This window comes from Macaca nemestrina, chromosome 11, assembly GCF_043159975.1.
Source record: "Macaca nemestrina isolate mMacNem1 chromosome 11, mMacNem.hap1, whole genome shotgun sequence".
NCBI classification, from domain to species: Eukaryota; Metazoa; Chordata; class Mammalia; order Primates; family Cercopithecidae; genus Macaca; species Macaca nemestrina.
In genome coordinates this window covers 56,425,126-56,440,056 of record NC_092135.1, presented here as the reverse complement: position 1 = coordinate 56,440,056, position 14,931 = coordinate 56,425,126, and the positions used below count along the sequence as shown (strand labels likewise).

Below are 14,931 nucleotides of genomic sequence, written 5' to 3'. Positions count from 1 at the left end.
TGGTTCTCAACCTTGGTTGCAAAATGCAATCACCTGCATTGAAAATTGGGTGGAATTTTAACACTACTGCTGTCCAAGTCCCACACTCAGATATTCCAATTCAATCAGTCTAAGCTGTATTCTGAATACCGGAATTTTTAAAAACTCCCAGGGTGATTCTAATGCACAGCTAGGGTTGGGAACTTAAGAGGTTTCCGCATCCATTGACAATTTTTGCTTGACTTATTTCATGAGGGCTTGCAAACTGGTGATTTTTCTAATTTTATTATTCTTTCTACATTTATCAGCAGGAATTCTTTTGGAATATTTTACATAATAGCTAGAATTATTTAGTTATCCTGAAATATGAACAGGACAGGTAGGATAAATGTTTAATTCTTCTTTTTAATGACTAGGTTTTAGAATAAAGCAGTGGTTCTCAAACTGTGCACAGTGGAGTCACCTGGGGACTCGTTAAACCCCACTGACGCCTGGTTCCCAGCTCAGACTTTTGAACTGAATCGTGTTGGGGTGATGCTTGGGCATCAAGATTTTAGTAGCTCCACAGGTGACTCTACAGTGCAGCAGTGTGTAGGAACCTCAGGAGTGAGTTGTTGGCACCCACAATTATATCTAACGGTGATTTTTTAAACGTTTGTTTTTGCTTGATTTGGTAGTGGTTGTTGCATTTTTCGTGATAGAAAAATGTATCTGATCATTTTGAGCCAGCTACGAAGACAGAAGAAAGCCAAATTGACAGGAAACTTAGAATTTTACTAAATTCTAAGGTCATGCTGATCTCCAATCTCCATGAGAACGAGTTAATTAACATGATGGTCAGGGGTATGCTCAAGTTTCCATGGAGTGTTATGATTTAATGAATAGTTAATAATGATATTTAAAAATTATCTTACTTCGTTCAATCTGTTCCTAAGTTTTATGATATAGAGAAATTTGAAACAAATGTTTTTGTTAAAGCCTAGTAACTTATTAAAATTTTAAGTATTCATGAAGATTTACATTCCTGTACTCTGGTAACATAGTAAGTGCAGCTAGGACTACCAGGTGCTATCAGCAGGAGCATAAATTCTTAAGCTTTCTGGTGGGCAAATTGACAATATTTGCCAAAATTAAAATGTAAACACCCTTGTCCAGGAAGTTTCAGTTACAGAAATCCTATCAGAGACACTCATATGTGTGCAGAAAGAATCTTTGCCATTGTCTGACAAAGTAGAAAACTGGAAAAAACAAAATGTTCACTGATAAGAAACTGGTTATATAAATTTTCAAACGATGGATACTATTTAGCCATTAAAAAGAAATATGGCTTTATATACTGACATAGAAACACATCCATTATTTTGTAATGTTAGGGGAAAAACTTAAAGGTCACAGAACAACATAGAGTGTATCTTTATTTGTGTTAAACCAAAACAAACAACTCCAATGTGTGTGGATACTTCGACATACATACAAACACAGGTAACAGTCTGGGCTGTTTCATTATTCCAGACTTTTTCCTATACGTTGTGTCTGTGTATAGTTAGTTGTGTAGGTGTGGTGGTCATGGTATGGGAACATGTTGGAATGAAGGAAATTTCTACCTTTTATTCAGATTCTTCTAGACTTTTTTTTTTTTTTTTTTTAAAGAAGCATATCTTATTTTCATCTTAAAACAGTAAGTTAAGAAGAGCTTTTACAGTGGCAATCAGGAAGCTATCGCACTGCAGTTGGAAAGAAGGCAGTCATGACTGTGTGGCTAAAATGGACGTGCAAAAAATAAGGGAGAGAAACTCGTACTCTACAGCTGATTTTAAGCGAAATTCTTATCATCCTTGTATTTAGAAGAGAAACAGGAAGAAATACATTATAAAGTTTTGTCATTTGTAAAGTTTATGGCTACAATAAATGATGGCGTCCAAAATCCTCAATAGTCCTTTATACATGACTGCTGATCTAATATTCTGTTTATGAACATGTACAATACAATACTCACTTCCTACTGTATCTCCTTTATAAATTCAATACATTTCTACTGAGGCATAAAGTGTTTCCATTTAAGTCAACTTCTTATCTCATGATGTGCTGATGAATTTTTGTGTTGTAAATTACTTGTACCAGATAGAGGAAAAAGAAAAGATAAATTGACTTAGGTCTACTTTCTCTTTTGTCATTTATTTTCAGTATTGATGGTTTTTTCTTTCTTTTTTTTAAAGCTCATCCCAGTGGAAGAAACTTGTATCCATACATTTTAGAAACAAAATTTAAATACACAAACAAAATGCACAGCCTAGCTCCTACAGTCTTAAATTTAGTAGTAAACATTAACTAATGCCAGTATTCCACACAGTAATGATTTAAATCAATAGTATGTTAAAATCATACCACTTCAATACATGTTACACAATAAATGATGTAGCACTGTGAAGTTATGGAATCAGTTTTAAACTTCCTATTTTACTATGGTCTTTTTTCTTCCCTTCCATATATACTGTCTAACATCAACACTCCTAACTGCCTAGAATTGTTACTATTTTCTCTACTGTTCATCCAAATCTATTAACCCCTTAGTGCCTTCTGAGTCAACCAGAAAATTTCTCTCACTTGTTTTGGTAGAGATTCCAATCTTTTTTGGCCTCTAATTTCTTATCCATGAGTACCAATTCTTTATCACCTACATAACATCCACCGATTTCTTGAACACTTTCTTTTTCTAGGAACACAGCAGTGTTAAAAAGAATAAGCTTGGCTGACTAGCTGGTGGGGACAGAGCAGCACATTCCAGCTCTGTAAGATGGGCTGCTCCTGGTCTAATGTGCTAGGAAGAGCTGGGGCAGAGGGAGGCTGAATTCTGAGGCCGATTCTCCTCCCCTGCATTTTATACAGATCTACTCAAGTTGGCAACCACCTAAACTCTAGTAATTTTTTTTTTCTCGCAAACAGAAAAACTATGATATTGTGACTTGTAGCAAAATTCATTTCACGGAATGAGACTGGGGGACCTAAGTAACAACCAATGACTGCTTTGACCAAAAATTTCAATCCATGGCTTCAATCTATGGATTCTTTCTGATGGGTAGCATATACTGCGTGTAGCTATTTTTATTACTGAGTTGGTGTTTTTCTTAAAAAAGAGGTACATTCAAAGGATTTAAAGAAAAAGATTCTGTATAGTATTCTCCCTCATGAAGAATTATGATTATATATGCATTCTCACTTTCGTCACCCTTTACCTATTATTCTAGTATATATTTTCTGTGATTTTTATGTTTATTTTTTATTGTATTATATATGTTCTGACAAGTTACCTCAAATTTTGACGGCACACATAGATTGTATATTTAGAGATGTGAAGAAGTGAACAATGGAAAAACAGACACACTAATATTATGGAAACAGAAGGGAACACTAACATAACATTCTCTCGGAATGTTTTAGCAGAATATACAAGGTTATAAGACATGCAAGAAAAGACAAAGCTGAAACATAAACTGCTCCTCATAAAAAAACACAAAAGATGTGCATTTATATTTTTAGAATGCAAATATGTAACACTGGTAAGCTAGAGGTACAGAATAATGAAGAGAAAGGGCAAAAGTCAAGATAATCATAAAGCATAAATGCTCCAAAACAACTTTATTACTTCTAGGGAAGAAGTTTAAAGACCTGAGAAAATAAAAATGTTTGGCAGAATGGGCAGCTCTTCCTCATTCTTTGGGTAGTATCTCTCTCCACTCCCATACTTCAGAAACTTGGGCTTTCTGTTTTCAAACGTCCTACCCCCCTTAACTTCCGCCCCCCTCCCTCAGTAATAAACACACAAACAAGCAAGCTAGAGTCTCCTCAATCAAATGAAATGAAAGTGAAATGAAAATCTTTTCTGCCTAGGGCATCCTAAGCTCTTCCTTAGAAAATGGTGCTGCAGTAGGTTAGCTATTGAAAATCCAATTCAGCAGCTGGTTCCAGTTTACCACATTTCAACAGAATGTAACATCCTGAAAACATCTGAGTAGGCAGGGATCGCTCCTAAGCAGTGATCAAACCCTTGCATCTCTAACAATACACCTATTGCTGAAAGGCTTTTAAAGAGCTAAGCTTTTCAAGTCAATTTGTAAAACTTAAGAGAAAAGGTAGAGAAGGTGTCCGCAAGTAAACATGCAAAGTATAAAAATAAATGAGGACAAATGAGGACTTTCTATTTCACTATTGTGAAATGTTGTATAGGAAACCAGAAAACGAATAAAGATTTGCTTTTGTCAAGACTCAGCCAAAGACTAAGTGGACTGAAGGTCTTTTAAATATTTTTCACATTTAAGCCACTCCTCATTTATGCTGAGTAGGGCTGCCTAATTCTAAAATAGATGATTTTCATACTATGTTCAGTATCTTTGCGGCCAAAGCAGCAAAGAAAAAAAAAAGTGTCAAATTTATAGAAAAAGCAGCAGCGACACTGCTGTTTTATCCCAATTATTAATATATACTCAAAGTTATAAAGATCATCTATAGTTACTAGAAAAGGAAATATGGGCCGGTGCAGTGGCTCATGCCTGTAATCCCAGCACTTTGGGAGGCAGAGTTGGTGGATCACCTGAGGTTAGGAGTTCAAGACCAGCCTGGCCAATATGGCAAAACCCCATCTCCAATGAAAAAAAAAAATACAAAAATTAGCCGAGTGTGGTGGTGCACACTTGTAATTCCAGCTACTCGGGAGGCAGAGACAGAAGAATCTCTTGAACCCAGGAGGTGGCGGTTGCAGTGGTGCCACTGAACTTCAGCTTTGGCAACAGAGCAAGACTCCTCAAAAAAAAAAAAAGAAAGGAAATACGAACAAAATAAGATTTTACTCTTTTATTCATAAATTTTCAATTTTCTCCTCTTCTAACTATAGCTTATTGCCATGGTTACAATTTAAATGTCATAAATATAGCTGAAAAGTGGGTAAACTTAAGAAAAACCACAACATTATACAATTAAAATATGAGAAAGTAAATACCAGTTGTGATTGCCATGTTTAGAAGTTAATACTCTTCCTCCTTCCCATCAAAGGAAAAAAACATAAGTAAATGTAACTACTAGGCTTGAATATGAGTTTTAGTAAAGAGTGTGCTCTGAGAAAAATAAGGAACTATGCAGTTATTAAGTGTGAATTATGGACACACCTGTGGCGAAGGGAGATGAGCCACTGAGTTAGTATCTGCCTAACACTAAAGTACTTGAGTACTTGAGGAGCTATTTGGACAACACTTAATTATTATGTATTCAATTTAAATCATTTAATACATTCGCTTGTGTATTATATATATTTTTATATTTAACAGCTGATTGCTCAGCCTACTAGAAAAGTAAAAAAAAGATTTGAAAACTTTAATGTAAAGGAAAATACTAAGCACATAATAGTATATATGGTTTTCTCTTAATTTTTTAATTTTAAATTTTTGTGGGTACAGTGAGGGTATATATGTTTATAGGGTATATATGTTTATAAGGAATATTAAGTGTTTTGATACAGGCATGCAATGCATAATAATCACATCATGGAGAATAGTGTATCTATCCCCTTAAGCATTTATCCTTTGCGTTATAAACTAATTATAGTTATTTTGAAATGTACAATTAAATTATTGATTATAGTCACCCTGTTGTGCTATCAAATAGTAGGTCTTACTGTTTTTTTCTATTTTTTTGTACTCATATTTGTTACTTGGCCATGATAAAAATCCTGAAGATTGTAGTCAAATGACTTAAGCAATGGGGAAGGAGTAGAAAGGATGCCAAGGCCCTAGCTATTTCATCCACTATAATGTGTCTTCATAATCTAAATTCATTCTCTCTAGGCTGTAAATCAACACATGATTATATGCAGGGTCTGCTGGGCTTTTGGTAATTAAAAATCTACAAACGCCCTCTCCAGCTCAGTTCAGCCAGTGTACAGACTGGTGAGGGTTAGGAGAAAAATTGCATGGGGAAATCAGGGTATTTCTCTGGCTCTATTTTAAACAACATTTCTGGCAGGGGTGGCATCTCCTTCCTGGTTCCAACTAATGCTGGAAATCTCCCGATCCGAAGCCCCTACAACTGCTCCAGCTCTAGGACTCTGACAAAACCACCTACCTACCCCTTTGCCTTTGTAGTCCTAGGGATGATAGCAGCGTCCTGGCATCATTATCTCTTGGGTGCTTCATCATCCTGTTTAATCACTCAAATCTTCCAACCCACACTTTCATAACTGTACATTTTCTGTATCAAATTCCATATGTTGAACTACCTGGCATGGGTTCTGTTTTCCCAACTGAACCGTGGCTAATAAATACACCTATTATCTCTGGGTTACAAAGAACTCTTATCCATCAAACACTAATTCCCCAATAGAAAAGGGCAATCTATATTGTACTTCTATATTCTCCAGATAATTAGAAATACAAATGATGACACTAATGTGGCAATATGAGAAGATCAATCCCATACACCTGGAGGGAGGGAAAATTAATACAATCTTTCAGGAAAGCAACTTGATTACATATAGCAAAAGCATTAAAATATTCACGTACTTTAAATAAATTTCTTCCTGAAATTCTAGCCTAAGGCAAATCAAAGGTGACGATATAATTTTATATACAGGGATGGTTACCACACTGTTATTTAAAATAGTAAAAAATAAGAAAAAACCTGAATGTCCGATACTAGAGATATGGGTAAATATGGTATATACGATTTTCCCTTATAGAATTCCCCTATCCCCCAACTGTAAGTGAATATAGTTATACATCTCCACTATAGTTCACCTTCATTAAACCTGAAGTTCTTCAGAGGGCAAGGATGTTTGCTTTAAACATTGACAATTACGTGCTAGACAAGTGTTTGTCTCAATAAATATTTCAGAAATAATTATGTAGTCTTAAAGATGAATTTGAAGAATTTTCACTGAAAAGGTAAAAAAAACTGCATGTAACACAGAAATGTACAGAAAGGCTAAGTGATGAGTTTGATGGTAAGTAATTTTATCCACTTTTTGTACTTTTTAAATATTTTCCAAATATCTTTTGATGAGTATATATTACACTTAGAACCAGGAGAAAAATTATGTTTACAAAGTGAAAAAGAAAGCAGAGATGAAAGCAGTTGGTAAAGTTAAAATACAACAAGCTCTATATTATTCACCACTGCTTGAATAACTAAAACTAAAAATTAACCTCCTCTACCCCCAAAAAAGGAGTATTTGCTGTCAGGGAAATTTAATTCAAAACCACAATGAGATATTACTTCACACCCACTAGGACAGCTATAATCAAAAAGATAATAACAAGTGTTTGAGAGGATGTGGAGAAGTCAGAACTGTTATTTTATTTTTGAGACGGAGTCTCGCTCTGTTGCCCAGGCTGGAGTGCAGTGGCGCTATCTCTGCTCACTGCAAGCTCCGCCTCCCGGGTTCACGCCATTCTCCTGCAGAACTGTTATTTTTAACTGGTGGAAATGTTAAATGGTACAGCCACTCTGGGAAATAATCTGGTAGTTGCTTAACAGGTTAAACACAGAGTTATCATGTGACCTAGCAATTCCACTAACAGGTTTATACTTAAGAGAATTGAAAACATATATTCAAAAACTTTATGTAAATGGTCATAAAAGCATTATTCATAACAGCCAAAAGTAGGAAGACCTAAATGTCCACCAACTGATGAATCAATAAATGAAATATTATTCAGCCAGAAAAAGGAATAAACTACTGTTACATGCTACGATAAGGATGAACCTTGAAAAAATCATGCCAAGTGAAAGGAACCAGCCACAAGGACCACATGTATGATTCTATTCAACTGAAATGTCTAGAATAGGCAAATCCATAAAGAAAGAAAGTATAATAGAGTAGTGGTTGCCTAAGACTGGTAAGTTTGGGGGTAAAATGGGTGACTGCTAACTGGCACACTGGTTTCTTTTAGGGGTGATGAAAATGTTCTAAAATTGATTGTGGTGATAGACGCACAACTCAGAATATATTAAAAAACACTTAAGAGTATTCTATAAGTGGGTAAACTATATAGTATGAATTACCTCTCAATAAAGCTATTATAATAAAGAAATTTGTATATTATACATTAAGAAAAGGCTGTTAAGAGAAACAAAAAGAATTAAGTTCAAATGCATGTGTGCCAAATTTGCCATAAAAAAGACAAACCTGCAATACTGTACTAACGTCCTGCTAGGCTATAAAGGTTTTAAGGCATTGCGAGTCAAGTTATGAATCAAAAATAGTTCTTGTCATTTTTGAAAACATAACTTCCTTGTGTATGTATTTTTTCAAAATACAGATTTTGTTACTAAATGAAAATATTCATCTCATTTACTCATTAGGTATATATGTGTGTGTGTGTGTATATATATATATATATATATATTTTTTTTTTTTTTTTTGAGACGGAGTCTTGCTCTGTCGCCCAGGCTGGAGTGCAGTGGCGCAATCTTGGCTCACTGCAAGCTCCACCTCCCGGGTTCATGCCATTCTCCTGCCTCAGCCTCCTGAGTAGCTGGGACTAGAGGCGCCCACCACCGCACCTGGCTAATTTTTTGTATTTTTAGTAGAGATGGGGCATTAGGTATATTTTTAATACCTTCTAAAGGTTGGGCATTTTCTAGGGATGAAGTAGGAGAGAAAAAAGAGACACTTTTCAAGGGCTTAGAATTTGGTTGTGAAGCTAATATATGCACACTAAATATTCCTAGGACAGTGTAAAGAAGCATTTACTATTCATTCATGTATACAGTAGTCATTCGCTCAGGTGGTGAATTATCTAGGGTCTACCATCCACAAGGCCCTTGGAATGCTTTGTTGAACAGAGCAGACACGGCTCCGGCTCTCAGTAACCACCTTAAATGCTGTGACAAAGTGGGGGAAATAACACCGTATCTCAACTGACTCCCTTTGTCCGCCCTGGTCAGATTTCAGATCACTCTCTCATTACCTCCCAAGAATAAAAAGCAGCAGCTTTGTCCTGGCATAGGCTGCTCTCCTAGGTTTCAGGCACGCTTTCTCTAACTCAGTTGTCCTTTATCCATAGCACTCTGGCCCACATGTCTGAACCACATAATAAAGTATTAATATGCATGGACCTATTGGTTTAACAGAAGTGTTTTCTTCACATTTGAATAAGGGCTTTCTCTAGTAATCACATTTCTAAATGCTTATTGAGTGGTGTCACTTGCTGCCCTTTCATCATCTCAAATCCAACACATCTCACACTGTGGTCCAGAGCACCCCCACTAAAACTGGCTCTCCATTTTGACACTCCTAATTGTTTTAACTGTACCATCCTCCCAAACACAAAACCTCACAGTTATTGCGTACCCACCTCACCATCACACCAGCCTCTAAATCCCTATGAATCGCCTAGATGATCTCACACACCAAATTCTGCAATAAGCTTTCAATTGGTCTATCTTGTCACTAATTTTTCCTCCCACCAGTTCACTGTTTCTTCTGAGAAATGTTTAAATAATATGACATTTTGCCTCAAGGATTTTTAGTGTCTCCCCACAGAGAGAGTATCAAGTCCCTGGAACTTACAGATCTCTGTAATTTCAGCCAGTTCAGCCCACTGCCTTTGCACATCTTACCACCTCCCAAACCAGTTTTACATGTTCCCTTCCCCTGACACTTGTGTTGTCTCTTCTCTTGCCCAGTGACAATGCCCTCTCCAGAGTGGTCCATCAAGCCCAAGGCTGCAAGACCATCTCCTCTGCCATCTCAGATGTGGCTTGTCCACTTACATCAATATTTCCCACATAATACTTACTTGGCAGTCAACCACATATTATTTCAAGGTGTGTCTTGCCTTGTATTAAACTGTTGTTTAGAAGTCTTACTGTTAGGTAGCTTTTCACATGTTTCTGCCTCATTAACAGTTTGAGTTAACACCTTTTTTGGGGGGGAAATAACTTCTTTGTATGACAGCCAAGTGTCTTGTATGCACTATAAGGAACACCAGAATCCTGGCACCAGGTTTAGATAAACTCAGACACTGGGCATTTGGTTATCTAAGTCTTCCTCAATTCAAGTCTTGTTTGAAAAGGGCCAAAGTATTTACATATCAATGCCTATTCCAGCATTACAACATTGTTCACATTACTATTTACAATGTAAGCTCCATGGGGGAAGGGGACAGGGACAAGTGTGTGTTATGCCCATCACTGCCCAGCAATGTGCACAGCATCCGGTACATGATGTGAATGCTCAATAAACATTTACTGAGTGAAGGCTGGGTATGAAGACATCAATGATTTGTGTAAGCGGCAGACAGTCTCCTTAATGTAATTCATCCTTTCTATGTGGTGAATTTAGGTTAAAAAGAAAAGATAGACTACATGAAAAGCTACCACACTATTAGAAACATGCGGATACATTAAAAAAATGAAAACTTTAAGCATCTTTTCTCTGAGTATGATAAACACAGTGAAAGACCCAACTTGTATAATTAGCAGCTTTCTCCATTATATAATAACTTTTTTTGAGGTCAGCCCTGTGTTTTCTTATGATGGAAATGGAAATTTTCAGATATGGGGTTGATATTAAAAATACTGCTGGCCGGGCGCGGTGGCTCAAGCCTGTAATCCCAGCACTTTGGGAGGCCGAGACGGGTGGATCACGAGGTCGGGAGATCGAGACCATCCTGGCTAACACGGTGAAACCCCGTCTCTACTAAAAAGTACAAAAAACTAGCCGGGCGAGGTGGCGGGCGCCTGTAGTCCCAGCTACTCGGGAGGCTGAGGCAGGAGAATGGCGTGAACCCGGGAGGCGGAGCTTGCAGTGAGCTGAGATCCGGCCACTGCACTCCAGCCTGGGCGACAGAGTGAGACTCCGTCTCAAAAAAAAAAAAAAAAACAAAAAAAACTGCTGTTCAATGCTTTTTCATTACAGTTGACATATACAAATTTACTCAATTATACTAAAAACTTAAGCATATTAAGAACTACTATTCCAAAGCAACATAGCTCAATATTGTCACTATTAAAGGCTTTGCTTGGCTTATTTCACCAAGAAATAGTAAATTAAGAGAGTAGGCTATGTAATTTGTGTTTATCAAACATAACTCTTATATAATAAAAAACATACCTGTTGCTCTCCAAGGAAATGACTTCTCAGTTGAGCTAAAGAAAAAGAAGGAAAAAATGAAACATTTATTTATTTTGTCACAAAATTTAGCTTGGGACCTGTTTTGCATATTAACATTTAATTTCCACATTAAATTATACAAAAGCATAAAAACCTTAAATAAAATTTAAACTTATCTAAGCTAATTTTTAGATAGTATTTAAAATGGGAACAAAAATTGTTTCTATTTGGAAATTAAGGCAAATTATAAAATGACATAAAATTCTACTTGAAGACAAAACAGCACAACTGTATGATATTCACAGTACTTACATGATGTACTACAGTTTTTTTGTGATAATATGAAAACTACATATGTATCATATATATGAAAAGGAACCAAAAAGGCTGTTAAACAGTTTATTTTACTTATTTTCAAAAGTGGCAATTAGAACAGAGACAAAACATATAACAGAGACAAAATTTACCGAGGCCACTTTTGAATTGAATGTTGCCTTATAAAATTTAAAACACAGAACTTTATATCAAAAATATAAGGTCCTATAAGCCAGGATAAAGTGACAGCTATGTATTTTCCTTGGTTATTAGAGTGTGCATTTAAAAAATTTGTGCATAAAAACATATCACTGCCTCCCCGGTTGCCACCCTTCTTGCCCCAATCAATACAGGAAATCATGGTGTTATAGGGACAGTGCGGCAGAATGCAGGAACAAAATAATGGATTATTAAGCATTTATTAAATGCTAGATTAAGCATTTCACATATGATCTCCTTCATATTATTTATCACAATCTTGTGAACAGGTACATCCTCATTGTTATCTTACAGATAAAGAAACATATGCTGGTAATTCGAAGAGCTGGAACCACACCCAGGACAGTCAGATTCCAAACTCGCGCACCATATAACCGTGCTACCTGGCAGAACAGCTTGTGACCCCATTTTTGCATTAAACACATATAGACACATAGACAATATGACTAGAAGTCTAGAAAAGTAAAAACCAATGTGCTAGCAGTTATATCCATGAGTACAGCCATTATATATTTTTTTCTTTTTAATCATTTGTACTTTTTTTCCTTTTAAAAAACCAGAAAAAGGACATATATTCATGGTATTTTTTGAGTGCTTATTAAATTTATAGAAAAAGGAGTGTGACTCCGGGCTTAAGGAAACATTTTGCAAAACAAAGAACGTGGAGCAGGGGAAGAACAGCCCTTTTAGTGCTGTATTTCTAAGATTTTAAGTTCTTATTACCCCCTTGATACTTTCCCCAAGTCATTATGTGGTTATGAAACTTGCTGGTTGAAAACCCTAGATTCCATAGAAACTCCCTGAACTTCAATTTTGTGTGTGATTTGCCTTTTTTCCATCACAGGAGCAACAGTTCACATTCCAGGACCTTGAATGAGCTGCAAGCAGGGGGACATGTTCCCAGCAAGTGGAGTCAACCAGTTAATGCTAATCTCCTCCAGGGCTCTGTGATATTCCTTTATCTGAAATACCCTTAGCTGATTTCAAAGTAGACTGATAGGAAAAAGTGAAAACTTGGTCAAATATCAGGAATGAGACATTTGTCTTGCTCCTAAGGGTAGGCCATCACTGTCTTGAGACTCCAAAAGTGGTTTTGCACACTGAATTTCAATTTCTTCTCAATCTGTTTTTGTTATTTAATTGTATTATCTAAACTAATTTTCTAAGCACTGAGATTGACATTACCCAACTGTGTTTCCTCAAAAGCATCATATTTTATGTCAACATTAAAACACATGGTAAATGAAACTGCCATCCAGAAATGTTTAGTATACCTCAAGTTTCTTGGGAATATTAAGGAAGTTTTATCTTCTGAGTTTGAAACTTATATAAACTTTAATGAAATATAAGACTTTTTATCCTCAAAATTGTAAGTCACAGAATATAATTTCAGATAATTGCTCAAATGGAGCAAGGGCTGTGGCTGTTTTGCTCATCTCTTTATACCAAGTGCCTAGCATTTGCCCAGCACACAGCAGATGCTTAATTAAATTGTGAAAAAATCAAGTTCTTTATTGTTTTGAAAGGTCAGGATTATATAAATTACCAGGTATTACCTAGTATAAGCAAGTCAACTTATACTCCCTGAGTCTAGGTAGGAAGTTCCAGTAGCCTCGTTGTGTAGCAATCAAGCAGACAGCGTTTCTGCTGCTCAAAGAACCTTTGGTTACCAAAATATAATAGGTATTCCTAGGTGAAGGCAATGGGAAGCCTCGGTTAACATGAATATTCCCTTCTCTATTTAAGGTAGAATATATAAATCATTAGAAAAACAAGCCAATAAAGAAAATTAAAAATAAAAAGTTCCATGGTGTATTTTGAAGATCATGTATTCAGCCCAACTAATTTCACACTAACTTCTATAATTCTGAGAAATAACTGGTCATTACATGTTATTCGTAACAGCCTATTTTCTTTCTGAATTACTTCAAATGATTCTCAAATTGTTCACTACTTTGGGACTCAGGGATTGGACAACAAAACACATGGAATTTTGAAAGGCTGTTTTAAACCACCAAATGCAATTGTTCTAATAAACCCATGTTTATTAGAACAATCACAGGCAGCTTCACGTTAGAAACATAGGCCTATTTCCTCCTTCTCTCCCTCCAACCATCTATTCCTAGAAACACTTCCCCAACTTTTACTGAATGCCTACAATGTGTCTGCAGGCACTGTGCCCACAAATGACTCCATCCCGGTTCCCTTTCACTTCTCTTCTGAAGATGCCAAGCAGCTTGCGTTCTAGGAGCTTCCACTGGAATGTGAAACACATTTTAAAATACATACAGGAACTGAGTCACCCATGATAACTTTGTTTCAATGGGAAGATATATTCATAATGCAATATGTTAATAACTTAATAATAATCATTTAGAATGAAATCCACTAATAACCTTGGGGCTGTCCGGTCAGATGGTGAACATCAATCAAAAGCAAATTTATTACCAAATTAACAATTCATTTTAATGCAAAAAATCAGTTTTGTTTATAGGAAGACAATGTGCCCTCATCATATTACATGAAAATATGTTGTAGATCACTATAAAATTCTACACACTCCTGAAATTAATTTTTTTTATTCAGATGCAAATGGAGGCAAAATATCTTTGTTGGACATTAATGGCTGTGCAATATCAACTTTGAAAACTCTCCTTATTTTGCTGTTTTCCATATTAGGACTCAGAAAATTACCTGCTCATAATCCCCTGCAGCCAGAGGCAGGCCAGTAAGTGAGAGTCCACAAGAAGCCACATGTGGAGATAGAGTGGTCCTGAGCATTTGTGGTGGATACAGTGGTGGCAGTAGGTACTGCTCCTGGAAACCCAGATTCAGATTCTGGCTCCCTGGCCTTCCTAGAGACTCCATGAGTTGACACCCAATAGCTCTTAAAAGTTCCTTTTCTGCTTACATAAGCCAGAGAAGATTCTATTGTTTGCAACCAAAAATCCTGACTGATGTTATCCTAAAACTAACAAAGACAAACTAGCCCTCTGAAAAGGGCCCAAGACTCATAACTGCAGACTATTTCCAACTGCATACTGGATATATAACACAGATCAGATTCAACGTATTGAAATTATTTCCCTCTAAACTGACTCCTGCTTAGTGATTCCCACCTAGTCACTGAAACTGAAGAGCAGGGAGTAATTTTACTGTTTGTTCTTCCCACTAGTGTGTAAGCTCCATGAGGGTATGGGAGTTGGCCTTGTTTACAGACAATGGCCAGAGCCTAAGGCAGTATCTGACACATGGCCATTACTCATTTTGAATTAATCTCTACTACCACTGACATAGTTCTGGTCTTTATCCTC

General features: G+C 36.3%; 1 protein-coding gene across 1 annotated transcript in view; it reads right to left on the bottom strand.

The window, feature by feature from the left end:
• Positions 1-14,931, bottom strand: part of LOC105493204 (plakophilin 4) — a 228,948-nt gene that overhangs the window by 68,266 nt on the left and 145,751 nt on the right. Inside the window, exon 4 of the mRNA XM_011760720.3 lies at positions 11,084-11,118. Within this exon, the coding sequence (XP_011759022.1) occupies positions 11,084-11,118 (35 nt within the window). The remainder of the gene's footprint in view (positions 1-11,083; positions 11,119-14,931) is intronic.